The following is a 21330-nucleotide window of genomic DNA, read 5'->3' as shown; positions in this document are numbered from 1 at the left end:
CAGTTACAACTAAATTACACTTATACTTTCTAATTTTGTACCACGATATCGGTGACTAATATTAGTATAATCAGTATCTACCGAAGAAAGGGAAGAAGAAATATAAGTAGTACAATAAGCTGGCGAAAAAGAGGATAATAAAGAAATGGTTAAAAGGCATAACAGTTACATTTTAAAAACACAGATGTGTAAAAATCATAGATCTAAAAACTATGGCTAAAATGCAGAAGAACAGAAGCTGTACAGAATTAAGTAGTCCGCAAAATTCATTAAGTATATAAATCGCTGCTGTTGAAACACTTAGAGATGGTGATAGAAAGTACAGAGAAGCACGGGATGAGACACCATTGTCTCTCTCTTTATAGAAATCTTTCTGTTTATTTTGCACAAGAACAAATGGACCACACAGGCGAGTAAGATCTGTCGTAAAAGTAAAAGATTGATTTGATGAACACAAAGATTATCCAAAGTATAGACAAATAGGCCATAGAGTGTGCAGTAACATAACAGACAGAGTGAAAAGTCAAAGATTCAAAATCAAAAGATTCTCAAAAATGATTATACAATTTCTCATAATGCGTGTGTGTTTTAATATATGTATATATTTAAAAATAAGATAAAAAAAAAATAAAAAGAGAAATAAACTAAATACGCGCGCGTGCTCATTGAATGTACACGTACACGCTTAACACCGAAAAATGATGGACAGTAATAATTTATGATAGTACTTTATTCACCTGTTAATGACTTCTTCTTCCGCTGCTTCTTAGCCTCTAGATAAAAAAATGCATGCAAAACAAAATCGATTAGCAGTCTATCTAAAAATGTAATATGCCAGTCGTAAGTTACGCCATATTCGTAATTTTATATTTTTCTATTCTAAGTTCTGTTTCTGGTTTCGTGAAACGCTTAATTCTAAGTGAACCGGCCCAGATGGTTTGTACTCTGGCCGTTCAAACAAGACGTGGGCTACGTTACTCTATTAATTCACTTCATCTGAACAGCGTGTTTAGCGAAGTGTGTAAAAGGAACATTCTGCAACACTTAAAGGGCCTTCCAGGTTGTGCAACAACAAAAGACATACACAACAACGTAAATCACAAAAAAGCATACCGTGTTTTTGCCTATTTACTTCTTTATTGTAACTTAAGAGTGGTCCTCGCTATCAGAGTCAGGTACTAAATGTTTTATAACAATAAATTTTATCGGGGGAAATATTAATTTTAGAAAATATTTAATATTTCTAAGCTCGTCTATACAGTATCAACGATACTTTAGTTAAACGTATTAAAATATTTTTCAAGTTTTTTTATTCTTTTCTCGAATAGCGAGGATCGATCTTTGCGCCATGATAAGGGTAAAAATTATTCCTAAATCATCCAATAAAACAATTTTGTACATAAATATGTAAGACAAAGATACGAACATTTACAACCAAATACGCAGACTAATGTAAATATCTCGAGAAGTTGTATAAAGTGATCAGGTAACAATGAAATAACAAGAGCTAGAATTAACGGACCACACTTAACCATCCTTAATATTTTAAAATTTGAGTAATGTCTCAGTTTATTAAATTTTTACTTCCTTTTTGAAAGGCACGGAATATTTATTCTTCTCCTTTCGTTCAACATGATTATGAATAATTTTTCATATATAGAAGCAAATAAATCAACATACAAGTATCTTTTTCAAATACTAATTAGCAAATAGTTCAAACATTATTTGAAGGTATTGCAAACGCATGCCAAGAAAACATAAGGTCATAAATACCTAAAAGTAAATTCACATCACACTAATTCAAAATAAATACCATGCGTCACCTGTTGTTTCTCTACGTTTATTTTTGTACTTTGTATCATGCAGAGCTTTCCTACTACCAGCTACTACTCTTGGTCAATTTCCTCGCGCGTAATTAATAAATAAATTTCCCTGTAATTTATCTATCCAACAATTCCTATTTTCTGTGCCAGAAAAGTAGCAGGCTGAAGAAACTTTTAATATACTGTAATGGTATAAAATTCATAAACTATGCCATTCTCAAAACAATTTCATTAAATTGAAATGTTTTGTTTCCTAAAGGGTTGTAAGATAAACATAGTTTGGCAATCAGTTCGATTATTTTCGGTATATTATTTTCAAAATGGCAATCTATAGAAACTATACTACTTCAGTCATCCCCAGCTTTTTGAAACCAACAGACATCTGACATTGAATGCTATCCGCTAAAATTAAGTCTACATACCCTTCTTCATCTTCTTAATTTCTTGTTCTTGGTGATCAACGGCAGCACCCAACAAAGTAAAGATAATACCAGCCTGTGAGTTAACACCTACTGCAGTTACTAACATTTTTCCAGAACCCTCCATCACGTGTGTACCTTTCGAAGAGAATTGTGATTGCAACGACAGCGTAACTTCAAATAAATCGTTATTCTAAGCTCGATTTGCGGAATAGAACCCCTCACCTGAGAGTACCATAGGATCAAATGATTCCCCCTTTTTAACATGGTCCGACTCTCCAGTTAAACTGGATTCATCCACTTTGAGATCGTTGCTTTGTATAAGAACACCATCTGCTGGCAGCAGGTCTCCATACTTTATCTGAATTGCAGATCGTCCAATTTAAGGAAGACCTTCTTTATTATTTGACACAAAAGAAAATGATATTTGCTACTAAAATAATGTTTGCTAGTCAAAGTTGATTAGCAATGTATAAAACATTTTGATAAACCCTTAAGACACCAAAATATGCTCGTAAAGTTACCAATTTTAAATGTCAAGTATAGAAAACCCGTATTTTACGTATAATCTGAGTACACTTTAAATCCCTTGGCAGTCTCGTTATTTTAATGAAATCGCTCCACAAAATCCCTATTTCACCGAAAGCAAAGATTTACGATTTTCCTACACACATTTATTATTTACCAAACTCCAAATTATTATTACACAACAAAAAATGATTACAGAAACCCCTGATTGTCACAAGCTAGTTAATGTGCGAACGTCGGACTCGCCCGTGACTGACAAGGGGTTAATTGTGTAGATATTCTTTCTGTATTTTGAGACATTTCTTTGGCTAATAAAATTCATTAACTTAGAAAATATAAATATTTTACTTAATTAGGGGTGCGCGAGAACCCGAAATATCGGGTCGGGTCGGGAACACGAAATATTTTTGGGGATCGAGACGGGTACCCGAAAGTTTCGAGAAGTCGGGATTCTCGAAATAATCGAGATTTTCGATTCGAGAGCTCGATCTTTTTCCAAATCGTCCCGACCATCGGGTTCTCGTACACCCCTACACTTAATGTAACCCATACACATACCTGACATATATCACCAACGACTATGTCGGACACAGAGATCTGTTTGACTTCCCCTTGCCGAATGACCGAGAATTTATGTTCCCCTTCTATCCGACTTTGGAGGCCCCTAAATTGTCTTTCCTTAGAATAATCATTGAAAGCTGTTACTAATACCACCACAATCACAGAAATTAATATAGCAAGTCCTTCAATCCAACCATATTTTGCTTCATCATCTTCCATTGCTGCTGAAAGTTAAGAAAAAAAATGTTGTGTGAGTCTTTTTTTTTTCTTATCCAGAAAATTTTCTTATCTTTGATTTTATACAATCTAAGAGATTTCGTGTCACGATTAATTTCTCTAGATACATAGGGTTATATCAATACACCATCAATTCATCAACATAAATATTCTACTCTACACAGTTATTAAATATATATTGTATGTACATATACGGTTAATTTACTTGCCCAGACATTATGTAATAATATGTTGTGAAATGTGAGAAATATATCTTTATCGTGTATGTTATCAATACTACTGTTATAAGTATATAAAATCTAAGTATTAGTGTGCTTCTTTTCTTGTATTCAGTGATTAAGAAATATCAATAAAGATATGATTATATATATCAGAGTTCGCACTTACAATTTTCCTCTTCATCTGCAGGATGATAAAAACTAAGACCTAACGAAACCAAAGCTGCTACTTCCAAGATGATTAACGTCACATCTTGCAAAGCTTCCCACACTAACTGTAGAAAAGTTTTTGGTGGTTTTGGTGGTATTGAATTCGAACCAAATGTGTCACGTCTGTGTTGGATATCTGCCGCTGATCCACTGAGACCTGCATAGCAAAAATATTTTCTGTTACGAACTTTTCATAAATGTTGAAACAATTAATAAAAACGCACAACCAACAAGAATCTTACCTTCACTGGGTGAAGTATATAATTTTTTACAAATCTCCTGCACACCACCATAGCTATTGATTTTATTGACACCTTCACGTCCTCGGAGCTCCATAAGCTCACGAAGTTGCTTGAGAGTGATACCATATTGGGCCGGTCGGCCATCTATTGTTGCCATTTTGCTTCGTCCACCGACGTTGGCCTAAGCCAACTCTACTACGCTTCTTTACACTAGCAGCTCGTATTATTCTCTGGTGTCACTGACACCACTGGCCTCCAGGATATTGGAGGACCAATAGCTGAAACACAAAAAAGAAACAACTTCAAAACTTTTGTATTCAACATTATTTAGAAATGATTTTATCTTTCGTGTGTAAAACTGTCCTATTTGTGTACATACTGATTATGCATTTTTATCATTGGCCTCTTATAGGTACTGATTCATAAACTATTGATTAGCATACAAGCTAAATATCTGATTCATACATATTTTCATAGCTGTGTCATTCCATGATAATCATATTCGTAGGCATTTCATTGAAAGTTTACCCATCAGTGTTAAAAAAAAAATCAAATAATGATTATAAATATGAACCTTGTTCCATGGCATTCCCTTAACATTAAAGCAAACAATTCATAACACTTAAATCACAAACACAAACAATTCAATTTTAAGAAGAACTTTCAGCAACAACCCACAGAACATTCCATTCTGCCAAGTAAGAGACACACACAACCACAGTGAATCCTGCAACTGTAGAGGTTATGCATAACTTGAGCAAACCAACAAACGATTTTTGAAATGCGTTTCGATGATCGCAAACTGGACTCGAAACGACATTTCTATAACGCGCGAACGCCTTCCGAAGACACAAGAGAAAACTCGAGTCGATGAACTAAAAAATTCTACCGACTCGTGATCGGCGATGATTCAGATCGCCGAAAAACGCGTAGGACACGACGGTTAAATCATTGTCCATATCCACAAATTTGAAAAATCAAGACACAATTCCTGACTGTCAGTAAACGCCGACACGTTTTTGAGGTTATGTACCCTAACGAACGAGTCGTTACTGAGAGACTCCCCACGACGACGAAAGAACCAGACGTTTACTTCCGAAATTATGTCACGGTGAGGAAGAATAACGGGACCGACCGATTGAACGGGCATCGACGATAGACAATCTAAAAATAACACTGACCGCGGAACAGAGACAGAGCGATGACAGGGAGGAAGAGAGAAAATCCGTTTACCTTCTGGTGACAGTCTACGAGTTGACGCGGACAGCGGATCGCGAATTGGCATGCAAACCGATCTCTCTTCACCAGTACGGGCCTTGGAGCTTCATTCTTCCCTGTCGACCTCTTTGAACGTTGGAAACCTACTTGCCACACAACCAGTAGCAGCGAAACCTGATCGCCTCGGAAAGGCGTGTTAAGTGAAATAAGCCATTAGCAAAGTGGTAATCGATTCGTGTTGCCCTCTAGCCGCTCACACGCGTACTGCGCGAAGTTTCACTATTTTCCTCGTTTTCTCCTGTCCAATGCTGGATAAAACAACATTCGCAATACATAAATGAAAAAAATTCGATTCGAATTCAACGAGAATTACGATGTCTAATAACGGTTTCGAATTGCAATTAAAAAGTTTCGTAATATTTATATTAAATAATATGTAAAATAATTATTTAAAATAGCAATTGGACGCCCTTGACGATCGTAATATCGAAATCGAATCGTTCTTTCAGATTTATGTTTTTACACGGAATAAAAATTCTATGAAAAATTACTCTCGCACAGGTTCGAATCAATTTGTCAGCGAATAAATCACCCCGGTGTGAAATCTTTTATCGTCACGGCACGTACGTTTCGTAATATGCGATTTACAATATCGCGAAACATGGAATGCGATGCAAAATACAACAGAGCCGACACATCGCACGTCGAGTCTCGCGATGAACTGAGTTGATCGCGCTCCCTGCACATTTTCACTTGGAAAGTTCAACCTGATTCATTCATCGCGTTTACGTAATTTTTACTCACAACTCTATTTTCATCCTATTACAACTCAGGCTACCGCTAAACAACTGGTTTTAGTTGCGAGTTCCTTTTGCAACGAGCACGATAGGCGTGACAGGCAATGGGACACACAAGAATTTACGATGATCTAATCGGGGTGATCGCATAAATCGTTCAATTAATTAATTAACAACAAATTTGTCGGAAAAATGAAGTCACATTCACGTTTTTTCATCGTTTTAGTTATGATTAATGATCCAATCTTCTCATAAACATCTTGTTAACATGTTCACGGCCATACTAGTTTTTCATGTCTAAAAATGGCGTCCTTGACATTTGTTCAAATTATAGTTCGAATGTTAGAAAGTTACTATTATTATTATTTATTACAATGCGAATATTAGTTAGTTTCTAACGTGTCTTATGCCAGTATTGTTCAAAATTTTGCAAATATACGTGTTACCGTTGTAAATGATTTTAAAGTATGTTATGGATTTGAAATGTCGGTCACCGGTGACCACCATGACAATCTCGTTAAACTTATTCGATAATCAACAAATAACGTTTTCACGTATCAATTTTTTTCATAACGATTCTTAAACAACGTTTGAATTTCCATCAAGTATATACAATTTGTTATATTTTTATACATATCAGTTCTGTTCCTGCGAATGAACTAAATACGAGGCTCGACGACTGCTTCAATTTTTCATTTGTAATAGGACAACACGGCGTCGTGTTTAATAATCGACGTTCTCTTTCATTTGTTCTTGCTCGATAGCCTCTTCTGTTTAAAGAGCGTCGTTTAACTAAAAGGAATTGTCTCAAAAGCGGTCAGAGGCCATTTCCTTGGCCGCATGGAGAAGAGAGATACTTTCTGTTCTATATTTCGGGTTGGAAGAGAGGTAACGTGTCGATATTGTTGATTGAGCTGAAGAGCCACAGTCGATACGAGGCAAACAGAGCGGCAAAGCAAGAGGAGAACTGAAGAGAGAGAGAAGAAACGGAATCCTTTTGCCGTCCAATTCGAACTATTTTCGTATTTTCACGCGGATTCCCTTCTATTGTTTACACTCGTTCAAGCTCTCGAACCGACGATGGCGGCGAAATCGAGGAAAATTCTCGTTATCGAGAGAACTCACAAAGCGTATGGAATCTTCCTAACCGTTAAATAGTCACGCGCGGGGCTATCATGATATTATTTATAAATATAGTTGTTCTAACGCCATATTAAAAATAAACCTGTAATATTAGATCCTCCGCCGTAACACAAATAGAAAACAATAAACTATAATGGCTGGACTGAGATCCGGATATACCAAAATTACTCCTGAATATTTTATTAACACTTTGCCAACCGATTAATACTAATTTGATGAAAATCAAAGATAACAAAAATTTGTCCACCTATTGAATTTTTTTCTCGAAAGTGCGTAGAATTTTGTGGGTATGTGTAATGACAAAAAATGATTGTAATTGATCCCTTTAGTTAAAAATAATTTTTTCAGAATGATTTGAAATTTTTTAATAACTTTTTAACGAAGCCCCAATCAAGAAATTGATATTCTTGATTTTCCATTAAAATTTTTCCCAGGGTTGGCCGAATATCCTATATAATGTATAGTTATTATGTTCTTTACTTATGTGTAGTATAATTAGATATTAACATATTAATGTTATAAATATTAGTACAATTATTTCTACGTATTATTCAATACTTTTAGCGAACATTATTTGGAAAAAGAAATTTTTAAATTAAGAAATAAATGTTATTGATATAAGCAGTACTTTAGTTTACTGTTGACTGACCCGATTAAGAACCCAAGATCAATTCAAATACATTATTTACGAAATATCAATTAATATTATTTTCGAATTACTATTTGAAATAAACTTTGCCCGTGTCTGGTCTGAATGGTACCGTAACGCCTCTTTTCCAGGGAACTAATCACGCGTGTTTGCCCAGCTAATGCACTTGTCGTTGCTTTTGCGATCGCGAAAATAAGGGCCACTCTTTGTCATCCAAGAACAAATACATCGAGTCCCCGAACTTCGCATTACAAGCCGTGGTGTGCTCTGTAACGTAAGAATGCACTGTATGGTTTGTAATCAGAGAATCCTTGTCCCCTCGAAGCTCGACGTAACGAATTTTTCGACACACATGGTCACGTGACTGCAGAAGATTCACACACATACACACACACACACACATCGTTACTTCTCGGAAGCTTGGACCAAAAAGGGAAAGTAACAAAAACGAAGTTAGTATTGGTGGATCGTGTCCCGAATGTAATTATCGGATAACTAACCAATGGCCAGCACCAAACTTTACAAACAATGTCAGTAAAGCACAACACAAACTCGGTGTAATCATTATCTCGATCCACACCACACTGCTGTGCACAATTACAATCGAACTACTTCAGGAATTATAATTACAAAATGATTGAATCGCCATCGTATCTCGTGATTACAAGTAGAACGTAAATATAGAAGTAATACAATTAAATTGGAATAATCGTGAACTACGGTGCAATCGAATCACAATTACGAATTAATAGATAGGAGCTTCAAACAGAAGTGAGAAACAGGCTATTATTCATAAATTATTTAAAGACTTTCCAAAAAACTTAAAGATAAATGTTACAAAAATAAATAAAAATTATCTATCGTGTGTCGTAATTTGTTACTATTACTCTTCCTTTTAATCCGTTAGAGTTTTCTTTCAGAAGAACTTCATTTCGCTTTGATTACTATAATTACAAATCACAGCACGTCAGCTTTGCATTCCTTTCGTATTTATTCTAGCGTTTGTTTAATTGAAAAATTATATCGAGTATCGAATGTTGGAACGAGACTTTTCGTTTTCGAGCACGAGTATGATTTCTTGATTATTTTCCAGTATCGATCCAGTTAGAGTCGCTTATATCAAAATATAAGAATATCTCATTCGAGTATAGATTAATCTAAAAAAAATAATAGCGATTTTATTCCGCGCTTTTTAAAATGACTATAATAATTAAAAATCGTCGATCTCGTCGAAGAAATAGCGGTCGAGAGTGTGTTAAGACCGTCTCTGGACAATTTTCTCATTACTTCGATACCTTTACACTGTTCTTCGCGAAAGGTGAAATCACGGACGGTCTGTTTGATTTATTCGTTTGTCGCATGTTAACGTCGAAATTAAAAGGAGACGTTGCGTTGATGGAGATTGAGCCGAGCAAATATAAAAAGGAGAGAGAAAAGAAAGAAATTTAATCTCCTTATGCCCATTACTTCTCATCTAATTTACTTTAAGTGCTCCTTGCTCGATCCGTGTCGTGATTTCGGTGATAGCGATCCCGCGATTATAATCAACACCGGGAGTCGAATTAATCGTAGCCTCTTGCAATCGATGTGATTTTAAAACTATTAAATAGCAATGGTCGATGCTACAAACGAACAGATAACGACACACTCGTGGGATTATGATCGTTTCTATTATTTCACGCTCGATTATCAGCCACCGTTCGATAAAAAGCGAATGATTATGAAAGTATGTTAATGACTGATAAGTGTAATCGGCGAAATCATCGCCTCTAACGTGACTAATAATATTGCAAGACATCGACATGCATTATCGAATTTTGTAATCGACCAGAACGAAACAGAAATGATTAAGGAGTCTGTTTGGCTTGGATGTAATAAAAAATCAATTTCTTTTTTACATACTTTCTAAAGATTAAAGTGCTAAAAGCATTACCTTGTACAGATTGCGACTCACTTCGAAAAACTGGCAATATTATAGGATTCTGGATCGAACTCTCATTTTATAAATTGACGAATATAAATTTGAAATTTAACACGCATATAAATAGAAGTTCTATCGTTCGAATTAAAGACAACTTGATATATGAATATACATATCGATATAAGTTCCAAAATTTGGTGACAAAGTCGAAGTTTATTTTAAACGCTAGCTACAAGATAATAGTCTTTTCGATTGTTTGTTTTAACATGGTTAAAACAAATGTTACGTTAGCAATGAATATAAACTTTTTGTATATATTGTGCGCTACGAAATTAATTATTTATACTCGAGAAAATTCTCGTAGCTTGGAAGAACGTAAACTATACTCGAAACATAAAATTTCATAAATATCTGGAAAGTAATTAGATAAACCCTTTAACTTTTTCTGTTGCAATGATTTCGTATCGCATTGCTAAACTTGAGCCACGTAAGTGTTCGTATTTAAACTTCTCAATGATTTCATTTGACGTCATTCGCGTTTCAAGATATGATAAATAGTGACATCTTACAGTGAGTCATTAGTTCCGTTCAGACCTGGATAAAATAGTATTTTAATTAATAAATAGATAATATTTTATTTTAAACCGTACATGTACTTTTAAAAACAAAATTATTTCTGTTACGCGGTAAGAATATTTTCAATTATGAATGATTCATTTTGTTGAAGTAATACATCATTGGGCAACGTGTACACGAAAAAGAATTATGTTCATCGTTGAAACAATTTTTGTAATTCTTACATACTGTAATACAGAATTTCTAAATATTCTTCACCAAAATACATTAAAATCCCCCTATTTATTCAGGAGTTATGATGTTTCAAACCTATTTTCGAGGAAACATTTCTGGCCACACATTATATTTTCAGTAATGAATTTTTTTCTCGAAAGTGCGTAGGATTTCGGGATTATGTGTTTTGACCAAAAATGATTGCAAATGACTCCCGTAACCAAAAATAATTTTTCCAGAACGATTTAAAAGTTTTTTCGCCGAAAAATTTCTCCACCTACTTGAATTTTTTTCTCCAAAGTGCGTAGGATTTCGTGGGTATGTTTATTCTCCAAAAATGATTGTAACTGGCCCTCGCAGCCAAAAATAATTTTTCCAGAACGATTTGAAATTTTTTAATTTCGTCGAAAAATTTCAGTACCTATACCCTGCCGATTTTTCTTAAAAATTTGTTTAAAGTTTGAATTATGGATAAAAGCAATGTATTTACTTTTCTGTATTTTGCAATACAATATTGTACGATATATTAAGCTATTTTTATCTGTTATTTTCGTCTAAATTTTAGAATTTGAAGCATTCAAATGAAGTAATATGCAACTATGTGAACGGAATTGTTCATGATTTTGATAATGCTCTGCCGAGATACGAATGATCCGATGGCAATTTCGTTTAAAGGAACGCGACAAACAGAAAACGACAAAGAAGCGTCGTAAAGTCAGTGACAAACAAGCCTAGTGAAGAGATAGGATAAGGCAAACAAATTTAGAAGAAAAGTAAGATAAGTGAGACTTATATTTTTGTAAAGAAATATAAGATTATTATGGAAAAATATCGAGGATATCCTTGGACAGGGAAATTCGTTCAATAACAAATTGTATACCTTTAAACACGTTGCATTGAAAGATTAAGAAAAAGTACACGATTGGCCCAATGACTGCCTCGAATATCTTATATTTGAATAGAATATTATTATATTCTTTCAGAGATATTTTGTATTTTGTGAGAAACGAGAAATCGGATTATATTTCTCGGGAATTCTCAAGAAATTAGGGTAAATATTTTATTTGAAACTTTTGTATCAAACGAAACACATCTATATTATGCACATTTTTTATTTTAAAATGATTTCTTGAAGAACATAATCGGCTGACTATTTTGTGACAAATTCAGTAGCTATAACAAATTTTTTTTCGTTTCGAGTGGAGGTTGATTCAGTTGTATGCGAAAAATATACCAGTTATTGGGTGTCCTTTTACCAGTAAATTAAAAAATACAAACTTCCTTCGTTAAAGTTCGAAAATTCTCTTCTGGATCGATGTTAAATTCTTTAAGGCCGTCTGCTATCGTTAATTGTTTTTTTTTTTACGATAATAAAGGTCTAAGCTTTTCGGTATCCTCATAGGAATCATGGTTAGTATCAGATTTTTCGTAACATCTGTTTAGATTTTGTTTTGTATATTTTGAATAAATGTATCTTTTTTAAATTCTTGGAAAATACTGAATTTTTCGAGAAGTAGGAAATAAACAATTGTAAAATGTCGCGAGAAATTCTCGAGAAGAAACACTAGCGTCGTTAATCATTTTCAGGCTTCCTTTTTTTTTTTTTTGAGATTTCAAGGTCACCTAAATTTTATCGAACAGCACGCTATACTTTGTTTATTCTTAGTAGAATAGCGGATGTTTAGACGATTTCAACGAACCCTGATAAAATGGCTTCCGCGATTCAATTATTGCAACGTTGGGTTGGTGCGAACAAATATTGATTCAAGTGTCTCTTGTAATGTAGAAATCATTGTTTCGTTCTTTCATTTCTTGTTGACGCCACACCAGTTTTCCATGTCCAAAAATGTTCTCAACATTTGGTCAAATTATAAACATAGAAACACTCGATAATTCAATAGTGAATTTAAGTTACAATATTCCAAATTAAAGTAACGTTATTTACAATTTTACAAGTATTAAGGTTCTTTCGTTGTAAACAATTTTGCAACACGTTGTAAGTTCAAAGTGTCGGTCACCGGTGACCACCGTGGCAATCGTGTTAAACGACCTCGTCAGATCGTTGAAATCGTCTAAATATCCTCTATTTTACTAGGAATAAAATATGCAAAAGTATCACTCGTATATGCGATAAAATTCATAGAGGAAATATTAAAATTTTCTTTCCGCTCGAGGGTTCGTCGCGATTCGAGCAAATTTTCCGAATGGAATTGAAAAGAGGATGGTCGCGGTCCGGAAGCTTGCGCTCGAAAATCGAATGGTACGGCCTTACTGGTTACAGAGAGTGATAATTAAGCTGCGGAACACGCGAGATTTACAGCACATAAGCATTTGCATGCATTTGTGCATTCGTATGCAATTACTCGTGCAATACGCGGTCGCGCGTCACTGAGAACCATACAATCCATTCACTGTTCACGTTCTCATTACTCGTTCCTTTCTGGCTGACGAGCCGTCTAGGAAATAAAGAACGAAAAAAAAAAAAAACTCGCTGTCTTTCACCAAAAACCACCAGAATCCCCCAGTTGGAATTCCACATCCGCCCGGGGGACTCTAATTTTAGTTCGCTGCGAATCGTCACTCAAAACGTTACCTTTCCAACAGAATTAATAAATTACCAAATTCAAATTATTCATCGAAAAAACGTCGCTCAAAACGTTCAAAATTCTCATTGCTTCGTGCTTCGACAACGCACGTTCTTTTCCCTCGCACAATTATACACAAACATTCGTCTCCGTATTAGGTCGTCTCATAAATTCGTGCCAAGTTTTGTACTACAATTCAAAGTAGTATTTCAAACATACAATGGAATTTCATGAAAAATAGTAAACCTCTTTTCGTTCGATATCTCCCTTTCCTTTGGCAAAGCTATTACATCGTTGATACGAAATTTCTTTGATTCTTTTATCAAAATATAGTTCAATGCTTTTCGTTAAAAGGTGGACATCTTTAAATCATTTACCTACTAATAAGTATGGAGATTGTTGTAATTTATTTCTTATACGTAGACTGTAGATCTTTATGCAAATTCATATTTTTATTAAGAAGAGTTTTATTTAGAATTAATGAAATGAGAGCTTTATAGAGAGTCGTCTCAACCACCAAATTTAATTATTCGTATCTTACTATTTCTTACATTTTTGCATATTAAGTGCATTCTGTAATTTTTTAAGACTTAATATTTCCCATAAATGCACAAACATCCGTCTGCTTATGAAGGTTGGTTGCACTATATGCTGACAAAAATATTGGGAATTCCAAACATCGAGCCTCGACACAAAATCTATTTATGAATTCACGATGTTAGTACGTTCAAAATTTCAGAAATCCCCCGAACCGACAAATTTTGTTTGTTTTCTATTAAATTACAAATTTTATCCTCGTAAATTTCAGAATATCAATCACGGCACGAACTTATGGTACCCAATAATTTATACGCACACGTACGCGCGTAGACGAAATTTATATCGTCCACCGCGAACAAAAGCTATATTTCAAGCGTCGAACAAAGTAGACTGTGGAATCCTACTTACGAGGAAAGATTAGCTAGTACATTTTCGAAATTTTCAGCTCGCGACTCCCGCGTGGCGCGCACACACACACGAATATTTATAAACCGAAGGCCGTAGGAGGACTTGGGGAAAATCGTCTTCCGGAAAAAGACGTTCCGTCGGTGGCACGGTTAAACGGATATTCGCGGCCAGAGGATGGAGCAACGGATTTGAACACACAGGCGCACACGCACACACACACGGGACGCGCGCGGGCGCGCGTGCAAGCTGTAAGGGCACTACAGAGCACGAAAGGAGCAATAGCTGACTGGCGACCTTCTCACAGCCAGCAGATAATAAGGCCTGACAGATTTCAAGATACCAGGTTCCCACTATAAACCAAAAGGATTGATAACGTGCTGAAGTAAAGTATTGTGTAAACGTGCATGACGCTAATGCGCTCGGCGCTGTCGTATTATGACGTCAATCGCGCGCGCGGGCCGTGTAAAAGGAACGGGAACACGACGTCGGATATATATTTGAACGTAGACGCTCGACGAGAGAGGGGAGGGGGAGGGAGGCGATTACGCCCGGCGTCTGGCTCCGAAAATGAACCAAAAATTTCGTGTTTTCGACGGGGATTCGTCGGGAATCGCGACGACGGGCGTCCCCGACGCGACGCGGAATTTCGAACGGCGACGACACTGACCGATTTATTGATCCGATCGTTCGACGCATCTCGCCACGTGCTCCCACTCGAAATGACTAATAATTGGACTGCGGACGTATATGCGTTTACGGGAAATTTTTATTTTCAATAAACTACGCGATGCACTTAATATGCAAATGTGTAAGAAATAGTTAAAGATACGAATTATTATATAGGGTGTTCGGCTACTCCTGGGGAAAATTTTAATGGGAGATTCTAGAGGCCAAAATAAGACGAAAATAAAGAATATCAATTTCTTTACTGAGGCTTCGTTAAAAAGTTATTAAAAAATTAAATTAAAAAATTTCAAATCTTTCTGGAAAAATTATTTTTAACTAGGGGGATCAATTACAATCATTTTTTGTCATTTCACATACCCACAAAATTCCACGCATTTTCGAGAAAAAAATTCATTACCGAAACTACAATGTCTGACCCTGACATTCCGATTCCCCTGAAATTTCAAAAAGTTTCAAATCATTCTGAAAAAATTATTTACGGTTGCGGGGGTCAATTAGAATCATTTTTGGTGAATAGACATACCCCTGAATTTTTACCCAGTTTCGAGAAAAAAATTCGAGTAGGTACTGAAATTTTTAGACGAAACTAAAAAATTTCAAATCTTACTAAAAAAATTGTAGTTAATCACAGAGGTCAATTACAAGCATTTTTAGTGAATAGACATACCCCTGAATTCCTACCCACTTTCGAAAAAAAAATTCGAGTGGGTACTGAAATTTTTAGACGAAACTAAAAAATTTCAAATCATACTAAAAAAATTATATTTAGTCACAGGGGTCAATTACAAGCATTTTTGGTGAATAGACATGCCCCTGAATTCCTACCCACTTTTGAGAAAAAAATTCTTTACCGAAAATCTAATGTGAGGCCAGAAATGCTTCCATGAAATTTCATGCGAATCTTTAAAATGGGGTAACTCCTGAACGGATTGGAGGATTTTAATTTTTCGATATGCAAACAACTCGTATTTTAGTGGAGAATATGTAGAAATTCTAACAATATTGAAAATGTTGTACCTTGACCCCGTAAAGTTAGAAAAACTCTATAAAAATGGTCCAATTTTCAAACAGCCATAATTCCTGCAATAGTAAATATATTTCAATGAAACTTTTTTCTGAAGTAGAGCTCATGGGTACCTACAAAAAAGTATTAGACAATTTTTCTGTAGAGCATTAAACAAATTTATTAAATTTTTCGTCGAGAAAAAAAATTTGAAATTGTTCTGGAAAAATTATTTTTGGTGAGTAGACCTACCCTCGAAATCCTACCCACTTTCTAGAAAAAAATATGCAAAATTTTAAAGATACTGGAACCTTGTATCGACTCTACTGTTTTGTGGTGATTTTTATCTTGCGGTACATGTTGATTTCTTTTGCGTCATCCAATGTGTTTTTCATTTCATTCTTTTCCGTTAAGGATGTGGCTTGGAGTCGTATTGTATTTTCTTCTTGACGGTTTCGAAGTTCTACGTTCGCATAATACGTGGTTGTTTGAACTGTTTTTGCGGCTTGGGCGTCACTCGCAAAGGGAAAAATACGAATAAGGAAATGTGAATGTTGATACTATCATTTTTAACGAATTTGCCAATTTATTGATGAAGGTCGTGTTGCAAATTTATTGTAATTTGCAACGTTTAAGCGTTGAGTAGCATCCTCCACTTAAAATGCTACCAGATCTTGTTTACAACGTAGCTCAACCTCGCAGATATATCTAAAAGTATATAGCCAATGATGAAATACGTCAGAAATGTAAATTATTAATTTAATTTAAAATAAATTTCGTATTGGCTCTTGTTCTATAATTATTGACATTTTGAAATCTCAGATAACAAGAACAGCAAGGTGTACATTCTGGATAGATTTTATTTTCTTAGGTACTCTAGAATTGATGCTTATCCAAAGAAATTAAAGTAAATTCGTTTTCTTGATAAACTATTCATGAATAATTTTGGTGTGTTCAGATCTTACAATTAGTCTTGCTCTTTGAATGCTAATAAAAATTTTTGTTGACATCGCTAATGGTCCCCGAGAAACCACCTTGTAACAGTTTTGCGTGGTTCAGCTCATATAATAAGCAGTATAAACCTTTCTCCATCATTAAATATGTAAGTAGCACGATAAGTCGCCATTTCTACGACGGGAGCATCGATTTTGTTGTTATTATACGGGTCTAAACAACATTCCTGCGAGTGTTTGCTCGAATCGTAAATTGGAATTAGCATATCAAAAATGAATAATACAATGTAAACACAGAGAACGTGGAAGATTTAAAATTTGTTTGACATTTTCCTGTTTCGAATTCAAAATGATTCATATCAATTGGCGTGAACCTTCCAATTTTGATGAAATTTATAGGAAAAGTAATTAAAAAATATATTTCACATATATTTCTTTTTATCGGTTAAATGTACAGTTTGAAAGGGTGAAAAATATCCCCAAAGTGGGGTGCTAAAAGTACGTTTTTTGAGTATTTCAGAATCTAAACAGCGTAAAAAAATCTTTTTTTTATTGTACGTTATCGAACGAAGAATTCAATGACATAAGATTGAAAAAAAATTTTAATCTGCGTGTAGTTTCGAGAATATACACGTGATTTAAAAGTTTCACAAATGATTTTATTGATTCACGAAAATGCAAGTAGACGCGTCTGTAGAATTTTCTTGAGCTAAGATTTAGGAATGAAGGCACTTGTTAAATGAGACAAGTGGTATATTTAACCTCCCCAAGGATTCTGGCACATACCTACGTGTACGTTTAATTTTATTTTAAAAACTGTAACATGGAGGTGACCATTGCAATTGTCGGCAAACACACGTAATTAAATTACCAAATTGTGTAACACGACAACCTCATCATAAAATTGATATACTGTTACGAGGCAATATCAGTTTCAATTTTAGTTTTACTTTATAGCAACTCGTTGCAAAATAACAGGTTTACTATTTCTTCTTAAAAAATCAAGAACTCGCCACTATTTGATTTTCTTTTCGTTCCATGTCCATCGATTAAAATATTATTTACATTCGAAATAAATAACTAAAATAGTAGAACAGTAGACACGCTATATTAGTTTCAATTTTAGTTTTACTTTATAGCAAGTCGTTGCAAAATAACAGGTTTACTATTTTTTCTTAAAAAATCAAATACTTGCCACTATTTTATTTTATTTTCCTTCTATACCCATCGATTAAAATATTATTTACATTCGAAATAAATAACTAAAATAGTAGAACAGTAGACACTCTATATTAGTTTCAATTTTAGTTTTACTTTATAGCAAGTCGTTGCAAAATAACAGGTTTACTATTTTTTCTTAAAAAACCAAGTACTCGCCGCTATTTTATTTTCTTTTCGTTCCATACCCATCGATTAAAATATTATTTACATTCGAAATAAATAACTAAAATAGTAGAACAGTAGACACGCTATATTTTGTACTTTATTTAGCGTTGAATTATTGATTATCATCGATCGACTGATGTACACAAAATCGGGCCTCTGAAACACTGGAGACTCCCTTCTAAACGTTAGTGCCATTCGAGCAAATAAACTAATTATTCCGTGGAGTGTTATGGTATTATGAATCTTGAAAATAGAAACATTTTCGAACGCGATTCTTTTATTGCGGACGTTGAAGGGAATACAAATAAAACGATATATTAAACGTAATATGGAAACTTGGAAAATAAAGCAATTTCACTCGGCCAGACGCGAACGCGCAATAAAAATATTTTATTGACTTGACCATAAAATACCTACTCCGGATTTATGTGCCCCATCTGCAGGATCGTTACGAATTCTTAAACGAATCGCAGACTTCTTTTCTTATTCGGGCACTTTCGTGTGTGCTATCTTATACATTTGAGAGGACGAACGCGTATTTTTTTTTACCTTTTTTCCCCTGGAATTTCTTACGTTCATGTATTTACTAATACTTGAGAAATTTTTTTATAATAGAATAATCACGATTATGGTTTTTGCCATTCTACACATTTGAAGTAAAAAAGTGGCAATACTTTGAAGTTTGATCACTTTCGTGAACCAAAAAGATACCGAATTGATCTCAGTATTATAATGATACGTGTACAAATTTTGTACCGATTGAGCAAGTAGTTATTGCTTTTTTCTTTACCATTTTCGTAAACTACAAAAATATGAAGGAAACAAGGAGTTTGAATATGTAATTGTTCCTCGAGAAAACGTAAAAAGAATCGATTTTGCAGTAGAATATCTCCTTAGCAGACGGAGATTGAATCGTATCGCCTGTCAGCGCCTAAGATTCCTTTTATCTTGTATACTTTTTAGCATTTGCATTATACGATAAGTACAATACACTACCCTCGTTTTTCTTTTTTTTATCTAGCATCGTTTGACGTCACGAATAAATAATAAAAATTGTGCTTTCGCGTGATCGTTCGAGGGTTAATTGATTTGTCTCTGATAAGGCGAGATAAGAGCCGTTTTATTTCTGATCAACTGTGCTTTGCAGCAATCGGTATCTCTGGCAACTAAGTTTTTAATGCTCTCGATAAACTTTCGATTAAATTTGCGTGTACTCGGTTACCTGGCGGCAATAAAACAGGGGAAAAAATAAAATGGCCGTGGGTGAATTTAATTCATAAACGCGTCGACGAAAAAAAAAAAAAAAATAGGATTCGTTGCAAACGACCGAGTAAAATAACGCTTCGTGGAATTTGCCGCCATTAAATTGCAACAATTTCGATCCGCGTTACTCCCACTAAATCGCGATACCCTTGGAAAAATGATACATGGCTCGTGTGATCCGTGCACGAGACGCAAAAATTTACGAACTTTCGGGCTCTTCTATCCGATGGCCGCCTGCTCCGCGGTGAATAAAACTAGCCTCCGATCCCGTGATTCACCGGGAACGAGAATAACACGATAGATTCCTTGTAACGTGTGTCATAATTGAAAGGAGGAGTTCTTCACGGAACGCGAGTCCGCCGATACTGTGATATTAAACGGCCAATCAGTATTCGTCACGCTAAACGTAATGGCTTCATGGAAATCGCGACCGTAGAACGATCGTGACTGAAAATCCTACGCAAAGTACGGGAATGTACAGTCGATCGTGAAAATACTCGAACGACACCGGTAGTTTCTACGCTGTGACGGCCAATGTTGCGTGTACGTGACTCCACCAGTTTCGATGGCTACGAGTCATCGTCCATTCAACTTACTATATGTTTATTCGGGTTCGATACTTGTCGTATTTGACGATTATAATAAAAAAAATTTGCGAAATTTATTTTTTATTGAATAATTATTTTTAACATTTTACCATACGTGGTCTGACCATAACGAGGTTTGTACCAAAGAAGTTGAAACGATAGATATTTGAATAAACGTATAATGCAATAAAAATAAATGTTTAGTCGTTCCCTTATAGAAAACTATGGTTAATTTTCGAAGATCCAGTCGAGTAAATATTGTACAATTTTTATTAGAAATTACGAATTTTGACCACTTTGATACTTCTAGCGTCAATGATTCTGGATATTCTACGCTTATTCGTTCCGATAGTTTTTCCAATCGACCAGAGAGCGATTCCTTACGCGAAAATAAATTGATAATATAGAATAGAATTTATTTCTTATAATCCTTCGTGTTCCAGATAATTGTACTTGAAAATTTCTCGGATACGCGTGTGATTGAATAGGATTTGGCTGACCCGTCCGTCCATTGCTCACTGTTTCTACTTGTAGCGACGTCCAAATCGAACTCTATTATACGCGAAATAAATTTTCGAATTCAATTTTCTCGGAATCGAAGCTTCGTACGAAACCTTTTTTAAATTTTATTCTTCGTATGGCAGTCACTTATTCGCTGAAGATCTTAGAAGTTATAATTGTTTAGGGAAGATTCGGTTGTATTGTACGCGAACAAAAATATTTGTGTACTCACATAATCAAGAAAGTTTCCTTGAGCTTCTTTCAAGCTTCGATAGAACCATCATTTTTCACTAAATTTTAGTTATTTAGCAATTTGTGTTGAACTTGATTGACGAAGTAAAAGAAAAAATGTGTACTCGTTGAAATTGAACGTGTTATGGAATACAGGAGTTGGATTTTTCAGCTGATAACGCTTCTAATACACTCAACACGCGTATTGCAAGAGTGGTTTCGTAATCAAAACATTGAAGATCTACCATAGCTAGTCTTATCTTCCGATATAAATATACAAAATGTCTGGGTGATGGGAAAGCAATATAGGTATATTCCGAAAGCATTCTTATCTTCATTAATTAAATCTGTTTCCTCGTGTTTTTGAAGGAACAATGCCAAACGCGTCAAATAATAAGAAACTGAAATTTTACTGCAAGTTTATATATTTT

General features: G+C 34.8%; 1 protein-coding gene across 20 annotated transcripts in view; it reads right to left on the bottom strand.

Annotated features, from left to right (window-relative positions):
* LOC122401035 (plasma membrane calcium-transporting ATPase 3) overlaps positions 1-21330 on the bottom strand; it is a 137628-nt gene that overhangs the window by 69837 nt on the left and 46461 nt on the right. For 10 of the 20 annotated variants that reach the window (XR_006259415.1, XR_006259416.1, XR_006259417.1 and 7 more), the window contains exons 1-8: positions 6008-6159; positions 5472-5764; positions 4239-4516; positions 3956-4153; positions 3329-3555; positions 2468-2603; positions 2246-2380; positions 738-773 (exon numbers count right to left, since the gene is read on the bottom strand). Coding sequence is in view for 16 of the 20 variants with exons in the window: in XM_043402916.1 (XP_043258851.1) it covers positions 738-773; positions 2246-2380; positions 2468-2603; positions 3329-3555; positions 3956-4153; positions 4239-4395 (889 nt within the window). In the remaining 4 variants the exon portion in view is untranslated. Of the gene's footprint in view, positions 1-737; positions 774-2245; positions 2381-2467; positions 2604-3328; positions 3556-3955; positions 4154-4238; positions 4517-5471; positions 5765-6007; positions 6167-14288; positions 14354-21330 lie in introns of those variants that run through there. The other 10 variants (XM_043402911.1, XM_043402905.1, XM_043402904.1 and 7 more) reach the window with 7 other exon arrangements.

This window comes from Colletes gigas, unplaced genomic scaffold, assembly GCF_013123115.1.
Source record: "Colletes gigas isolate AHSC1104 unplaced genomic scaffold, ASM1312311v1 Colletes_gigas_Sc00021, whole genome shotgun sequence".
NCBI classification, from domain to species: Eukaryota; Metazoa; Arthropoda; class Insecta; order Hymenoptera; family Colletidae; genus Colletes; species Colletes gigas.
This window is presented reverse-complemented; position numbering and strand designations above follow the sequence as displayed.